Genomic DNA, 8,350 nt, shown 5'->3' with positions numbered 1-8,350 from the left:
CTGGGACATCCTGGGAGTGACACTGGGAAGAACCTGGACAAGTTGGGAACACAGGGAATGCTGAGGGGCAATCTGGGCAGAATGAGCTGGACTGCAAGGGTACACGCTGGGACATACTGGGAGTGGTACTGGGGGATACTAGAGAAAACTGGGGATACTGGGAACATTGTGGAGAGGACTGGGGGACACTAGAGCATACTGTGCATGGCACAGGGGGGAACTGGGAAGGACTGGGAATGTACTCATGGGTATTGGGAGGTACTGAAGGGGCACAGGAGCTGTACTGGGAATAAACTGGGCTGTACTGGGAGGGACTGGAGAGGGCGAATGGGCTGTTCCCGCCTCCACTGCCTCCCATTTGCCGAGGCTCCCGCCCATCAAAACCTGCTGCCAATCAGCGCCGGTCTGGGACTGTCGAAGGCAGTGCCTGGTGTCAGTGCCATATTTTCTATTTTCCATACAACTCCCGTCATGCCCCGCGGCCCGATACCACCCCACTGGAGCCGGGACTACAACGCCCGTCATGCCCCGCGCTCCACAGACCCCACCCCGGTATCCGCCCCCATCTGTTCCTTAAGTATCCCCAGACACTCCAGGATCCCTCAGTGCCCCTCAGAGCCCATTCAGGACCCCTCAAAAGAGTCCCCGGATCCCCTGAGTGCTCCCAGCCCCACAGATGCCCGGTACAGCCACTTCTGGGAATTCATCTCCTCTCATCCCCCGCGGCCCCAGAGCCCCTCATAGCACAGCCCCACACCTAAAACTCGTGCCGTGCCCCACGCCTTAAAGAGCCCAGTTGGAACTCCCCAAGCGCCCCCCAGGTATTCCCAAACCATTTACGTTCCCCCCGAGGACCTCAAGTCGCGGCTCGGGCCCTGAAGTGTCACCCCAAGTGCCTTCCTGAACCCCCAAACGCCGCGGTCCAGCCACTTCCGGGACTACAGCTCCCATCATGCTCCGCGGCGCAGGTACAGCGCTCTTCGAGCCGGGACTTCATCTCCCGTCATGCCCCGCCATCACCAAAAGCCATTGCAGCTGTGCCTACAACTCCCGTGATGCTCCGCGGCGCGATTAAACCGCATTATACCCGTGCCTACAACTCCCATCACCCCCCGCGCCCCAGAGAGCCCCGTTCGAGCTCCCCAAGAGCTCGACCAGACCCCGAAGGGCCCCAAATTCCCCTGCCTGGCCTCCAAGGGCTGCCCTCGACCCCCAAGTGCTCCCCCGGACCCAGAAATGTCCCTCAGAATTCCTGAGTGCCCCTCCAAGTGCCCACCCGGCTCCCCCAAGTGTCGTCCATACCCTCAAGTTCTTTCTAAATTCCCTCCCCAGACCCACAACTGCCTCAAATGTGCCCCAGAAATGTCTCTCTGGACACCAAAAGGCTCTCCCATGCCCCTGTCTGAGAAAAAGATGATAAAAACAATGACAAAATGACTGGACATATTACTAATTACCATAAAGAGGAAGAAATAAATAGCCAATAGATCTTCATTAGTTAAGGAAGGGGAATGTGCTACATAGAACCAAAGAACATTAATGTTCTTGGCTACTAAAAATGTATAGATTTTTTATGCAAATATAAAAACTAGGTAAGAAAAACCACTGTTAATATTATAAATGAAAATAAATATATACACAATTAAATAATCACACAAAATAATGTGTTACAGAATAAAACAAAAGAATAAATTACATTAACATTTTTGGATATTTTGGGATGTCAGCCCCAGGTGGGTTATGACAGACATGGTGAGGTAGGGGGTGAAGAGCAGGTTGTCCAAAAAGGGTCAGCCCAAAAAGGGCTCATTCGTCTCCATGCCCAGACCTCCTAAAAAGACATTCAGCATCAAGATCACTTGAGGAATGCTTCTATCACCTCTTCTCTGCAATGAAAAATAAAAACCAAACTCACATATGTGATTAAAAAACCAAAAATCATGAGGTGCACTTTGTAATCTCCCTCCTTAACTCCAATCACTGCAGAAGCCCTGGAGACTTGAAGACAATTGAAGGGAGACAAAGAGCTCCTGAGGGCTTTCTGTGTTTTAATCAGCCCCACGGTGGATTTGGGGCTGGGTCCAGGAGCCTCAGGCACTGAAAGAAGGATGAAGAAGCTGCTCAAGGAGTCAGCAGCAAAACTCCAAGTGCCTTGGAGCATGGCTGGGCCCCAGGGAGGGCAGGGAGTGCCAAAGGCTCCCCAGGGACTGCTGAGAGCAGATCCTTGAGGCCAGGAGTGCAGGGAGCCCAAGGCTCTGGGCAGGGAACTGCAATGCTGAGCAAGGCCTGGGCTGGCTGGGGGAAGCAGAAAGGCCAAGGCCTGAGCCCAGCCTGGGCCAGCAGGGCCTGTCCCTCACGGGTGGCTCGGGGCTCTCTGTGGGGCAGGGGGATGTGCGGGGCAGCAAGGACAAATGCCATCAACCTGCAGCCCCTGCCAGCCTGGCCAGGGAGGCCAAGGGAGAGCCAAAGTGCAGCCCCTGCCAGGAAAGTTCCTGCTGTGGGGCCTCCAGAGGCGCTGCCCGAGCCCAGGGCACAAAGGCCTGGGTGCCTGTGGCCCTGCCAGCCCTGCCCAGCCCTCAGCCATCTGTCCTGCAGGCTGTGCCCCCTGTGCGTGCTGCTCCTGTGCCCTGGCCGGCTGCACTCGCCCCTCTTGCTGTGCCCCAGCATTTCTCAGCCAGCGTTTCTGTGCCCTCCCTGGGCTCCCTGCACCCAGCGCTGCCGGCTCCTGGCACACAGAGCCGGCCATGGCCCAGCCTCACGCTGCCACACCTCGAGCACCACAATTCCACCCTGGCAGGGACTTTGCTTTCTCCTCAGCTCCAGCCTGAACCTTCCAAGCTGCACTTTGGGGAGGTTTCCTGCAATTCCCACTCCCAAGGAAAGCTCTGTCTCCTGCTGTTCATGAACAGAGAAGGGCTGGTGGGAGAAGTGCTGCTCAGAGGCTGTTTAGGGCACAGTGACCGTGAAATTATTGACTTTTTAAATATTCTGTAAAAGAAGGAGGGGCATCAATAAATCTTCTACACTGGACTTTTCAGGGCAGACTTTGGCCTATTGAGGATGCAGATTTGGGGAGTACCAAATCAGGTATTGATTTTTTAAAGACAAACAGCCCTTAAAAACACAGGGTTCCAGGAAGGATGGAAACACTTCAAAAAAGAAATCTTGAAGGAGCAAGAGTAGGCTGTCCCTTTGTGCAGAAAGATGACCCCGAGGGGGAAATGACTGGCCTGGCTGGGCATGGAGCTTTTCAAGGAAAAGGGGGATTAAAAAGGGATTAAAAAGGATATTTTTAGGGGTTAAAAAGAGGGTGCACCACCTGTGGACATAGAGGCAAGTAAATCAAGAAATGTTTGAGGAGGTTGTTAGGTTGTGCAGAAAGGAAATGAGAGGGGTGAAAGCTCAGTCAGGACTTAACTTGGATAGTTCTGTGAAGGATAATAAAAATGTTTTTATAAGTACATTAATGGTAAAAAGAGGGGTAAGGACAACCAGCATTTTTTATTGTGGGGTATATAGATACCAAAGATGAGTAAAAAGCTGAGGTACTTCAGCCCTTCTTTGCCTCAGTTTTCAACAAGAAGACAGGCCATCCTCAGGACAAGTGTTCTCCTGAGCTGGTAGATGGGCACAGGGAGCAGAAAAGCCCCCTGCAATCCAGGAGGAAGCAGCTGGGGACCTGTTGAGCCACTCAGGTGCTCACAGGTGTCTCTGGGAGCTGATGGGATCCATTCCAGTGGGATGAGGGAACTGGTGGATGAGCTCCCCAAGCTGCTCTCCATCATTTACCATCAGTCCTAGCTCAGCAGGGAGGTCCCAGAGGAGTGGAGGTGCCAGTGTGAGCCCATCCCCAAGAGGGGCTGGAAGAAGGATCTGGGGAACTCCAGGCCTGTCAGCCTGACCTGGGTGCTTGGCAAGGTTATGGAACAGATCAACTTGAGAGCCATCACAGGGCACCCACAGGATGGCCGAGGCATCAGAGCCAGCCAGCGTGGATTCCAGTATCTGCATTGATAGTCTGCATGAGGGGATTGAGTCCAGCATCAGCAAATTTGCAGATGACACCAAGCTGGGTGTGAGTGTGGATGTGCTGGAGGGTAGGAGGGCTCGGCACAGGGCCCTGGACAGGCTGGATCCAGGGACGAAATCCAACAAGGTGAGGTTGAACAAGTCCCAGTGCTGGGACCTGCACTTTGGCCACAACAACCCCTGCAGCGCTCCAGGCTGGGGACAGAGTGGCTGGACAGCAGCCAGGCAGAAAGGGACCTGGGAACACTGATGGACAGCAGGCTGGACATGAGGCAGCAGTGTGGCCAGGTGGCCAAGAAGGCCAATGGCTCCTGGCCTGGATCAGGAATGGTGTGGCCAGCGGGAGCAGGGCAGTGATTCTTCTCCAGTGCTCAGCACTGGTGAGGCAGCACCTCGAGTGCTGTGTCCAGTTCTGGGCCCCCCAATTTAGGAAGGACATGGAGGGACTGGATCATGTCCAGAGAAGGGCAACAAGGCTGATGAGTGGTCTGCAGCACAAGTCCTGTGAGAAGCAGGTGAGAGAACTGAGTTCATTTATCCTCCCCTGAAGAGGAGGCTTCAGAGAGACAAGGCGGTGTCAGGGCACAGGTTGGACTTGATGATCTCCAAGGACTTTTCCAACCTTACTGATTCTGGGATTCTCTGAAACCACCCTTGCAACAGTTGCACGAAGAGCCCTGGGCCTTCTCTTCAGAAGCTCCAGCAGCCCAGGTGCCTCATCTTCTCCTGCCAGCCCCAAAGCCCATCCTGTCAGTCCTGCAGAGCCTCTGCAGCTCCTCCTCATTGCCCAGAACAGGGAGCCCCACAGGCAGACACAGCAGCCCAGATGTGCCCCCCTGGCCTGGGGTGCCTCTGGCAAGGGAGCAGCACCAGGCACTGCAGGAGCCTGCAGACAATTCCTGCAGCACTTGGAGGATGATCCTGCTCCCCAAGGGACGTTCCCATGGTGCCAAGTCAGGAACTGCAATGGGGAGTGGGGCCAGAGAGGAAAGGGCAAACAGGGATGACTGTTTACAGGAGAGGGAACAGGGCTGGGCAAGAGGAAGAAATTTGGACAAAAGAAGCGTAAGGAAAGCCAAGAAAATGCTGAGGGCAGTTTGGGGATGGCTGCCAGGCAGCCCTGGCTCTGAGCAACAGCATCTGCAGTGGCACAGGAAACTCCCAGCTGATGGGAACAAACTTTCTGGCTGACTGCAGAGGCCAGGACAAAGCTGAGTGGTTTCCCTGGTGTTCCCCAGCCCTTGCTGGCCCCAGGGGCTGATGGCATTTGTGCTCCCTCAGGTTCATGTCCCCACAGCAGCAGCATGGGCGTGGTCCCGCCTGCTGTGTGCAATGCAAACAGGGGCTCCTGAGCCAGTGCTGCCGTGGCTGTGCCTGTAAGGATGTGTGAGCTGGGGGAGAGGCCAGGGCTGCAGAGGGGGGATGTTGTTGGCAGCTCCATCAGGACGCTCTGGGACGCTGCCCTGGGCTGTGCAGCACACTGGGGATGGATCAGCCCCTGCTCTGCTGCTCCTTCCCGTCTCCCCCAGGGCCCTTGCAGAGCCCCAGCCATGCTGTTTGCCCCCAGCCTGCCCACGGCCAGCCTGGGGCTGCTCACCCTGGGGCTTTTCTGTGCTGAGCATTGGCCTGGCCGTGTTCTTGAGACAGCCTGGGCAAGGAGCCTGCAGCCCCCAGGGCCTGGCCTGAGGCGTCAGCGCTGCCCCAGCAGTGCCCATGGCCTGTCCCTGCTGCAGCCCCGGCACTGCCACCCCCAGGACTGTGCCCGGCCCCGAGAGCACTCAGGCCCTGCAGCAACACCAGGGCCACCAGGGCAGCGGGGCAGGGCCACGGCAGCAGCACTGGCAACACCAAGTGCTGCTGCTGCTGCTGGGCACAGCTGCTGGGCCAGCACTGATCTGCCCTAGCTCTGCACACAGACATTGCTGCGGCAGCTCCAGAGGAGGCAACAAAAGGGCATCTCTGGAGAAAACTCTGCTGGGAGATCCTTTAGTTTCTTTTAAGCCACCGAGAATGCAGCCCCTCACTGTCAACGGTCTGTGGCCACAGTGAACGTGGAGAGAAACAAAATGAACAAAGGCACAAACAATGACATTTCTTTGTGGAATGAAGTATAAAAGTAAAACAAAAAAAAAAGGAACCTCCAAAATGAAACCAACAAAAATTGTCAAAGTTTATTTTTATTACAAATGATTTGTGGAAATTTGCCAGCAGTTCAATGTTTATGAAAGCATCGAGTTATCAGTCTCCACACTGCAGCCTTGAGCTCCTGTTTCCTCAGGCTGTAGATGAGTGGGTTCAGGGCTGGAGGCACCACTGAGTACAGAACTGACACCAACAGATCCAGGGATGGGGAGGAGATCGAGGGAGGCTTCAGGTGAGCAAATATACCAGTGGTGATGAACAGAGAGACCACGGCCATGTGAGGGATGCAGGTGGAAAAGGCTTTGTGTCGTCCCTGCTCAGATGGGATCCTCAGCACAGCCTTGAAGATCTGCACATAGGAGAAAACAATGATCACAAAACAGCCAAATACCAAACAGGCACTAATTGCAATGAGCCCAAGTTCCCTGAGATAGGATTTGGAGCAGGAGAGCTTGAGGATCTGGGGAATTTCACAGAAGAACTGGCCCAGGGCATTGCCATGGCACAGGGGCAGGGAAAATGTATTGGCCATGTGCATGAGAGCAGTGAGAAAGGCACTGGCCCAGGCAGCTGCTGCCATGTGGGCACAAGCTCTGCTGCCCACTAGGGTCCCGTAGTGCAGGGGTTTGCAGATGGACACGTAGCGGTCGTAGCACATGATGGTCAGGAGATAAAACTCTGCTGACATGAAGAACATAAAGAAGAAGAGCTGAGCAGCACATCCTGTGTAGGAGATGGTCGTGGTGTCCCAGAGGGAATTGTGCATGGCTTTGGGGACAGTGGTGCAGATGGAGCCCAGGTCGCTGAGGGCCAGGTTGAGCAGGAAGAAGAACATGGGCGTGTGCAGGTGGTGGCCGCAGGCTACGGCACTGATGATGAGGCCGTTGCCCAGGAGGGCAGGCAGGGAGATGCCCAGCAAGAGGCAGAAGTGCAGGAGCTGCAGCTGTCGCGTGTCTGCCAATGCCAGCAGGAGGAAGTGGCTGATGGAGCTGCTGTTGGACATTTCTTCACTCTGGGTATTGTGAGCTATTCAAAGACAACATTGATAATCTGGACAAAGTACCTTGAGTCAATCCTCTGCTAATTTCTTACACAATCACTCAAAATTGCTTCTCTTTCTTTGGGGAAATTTAATTTACTTTTTTTTTTTAATTTAGGTTTGGCTGCTAAGTAAACACGTGTATTTTAGAAGGGGTAGATATCTTGTTCTTAGCACTACTCTCAGCCTGAACACTGGGGAGCCCAGAAGGAAAACAGGGCTCCCTGTGCCCCAGAGCAGTCAGACCTGCTGGTCCCACACAGGAGTCCTTTGTTCATTTCACCTGCCTCTAGTACAGGATGGACAAATTTAAAAGTGTACTTAAAAATAACGTGGCCTTTTTGAACACTCCAGTTTCAAAATCAATCTCTCCAATTCCTTCTCTCTTTCCCTGTGCAGCTGGACAGGGAGGGATGCCAAAGGTTGGTCTGGCTGTCTGCTGCCTGCAGTTGTGCCTATTTGGAGCTGTTTCTCTCTACCCAAGCCTTGTCCCTGCCAGTGCTGCCAGAGCCCAGCCCAGCCCTGGGAACTCAGCTCTGCCCTGCAGACCCCTCCCAACACAGGGAACTGCCCAGGGGCATCTCCCTGGCAGCAGGGCCCTAAGGGCAGGGCAGACAAACAGAGATGCTGCAAGCCAAGGTGCTGCTGCTGCTGTCTGTAGGGAGAGGAGGCTGAGGAGGCAATTTCTGAGGGAGATCTGAGGCACATCTGCTCATGCCCAGGCTGACAGTGCAGGAGTCTCAGTGACACAGCCAAAGCTGACAGCCCCTTCCCTTTAGGAGAAAGCTGAGAGCAGCCCTGGCCATGCAGCACCATCTCCACAGCAGGAGGAATCTGCCCTGATGGGGGTTGCTCCTGCCACCTCCAACTTCTGCCCTGCAGTGTCCATGGGGAGCTGCCAGGCAGGTTGAGAGCTGCCCCTGGCAGGTGGCACATCCCCTGGGCTGGCCAAGAGCCCTGAGGGCTGCAGGACATGCTCTGCAGGACAGCCCTGGCAGCCCTGGCTGCAGCCCCAGCTTCAGCCCCTGCAGCCATCCCTGGCAGCAGGAGCCATCCTGCCCTGTCCCTCTGATGGTGCCCACGGAAGCCCTGCTCTGCAGCATATCCTCCTCCTCCTGCTCCCCTGCCACAGAGAAATTG

General features: G+C 55.1%; 1 protein-coding gene across 1 annotated transcript; it reads right to left on the bottom strand.

Moving 5' to 3' along the window:
* Window positions 1-6,241: 6,241 nt before the first annotated feature.
* Window positions 6,242-7,174, bottom strand: LOC135305568 (olfactory receptor 14I1-like). The gene has a single exon (XM_064429303.1). The coding sequence runs from the start codon at window positions 7,172-7,174 to the stop codon at window positions 6,242-6,244; it is 933 nt and encodes a 310-aa protein (XP_064285373.1).
* Between the last annotated feature and the right edge of the window lie 1,176 nt (window positions 7,175-8,350).

This window comes from Passer domesticus, chromosome 8 (assembly GCF_036417665.1).
Source record: "Passer domesticus isolate bPasDom1 chromosome 8, bPasDom1.hap1, whole genome shotgun sequence".
NCBI classification, from domain to species: Eukaryota; Metazoa; Chordata; class Aves; order Passeriformes; family Passeridae; genus Passer; species Passer domesticus.
This window is presented reverse-complemented; position numbering and strand designations above follow the sequence as displayed.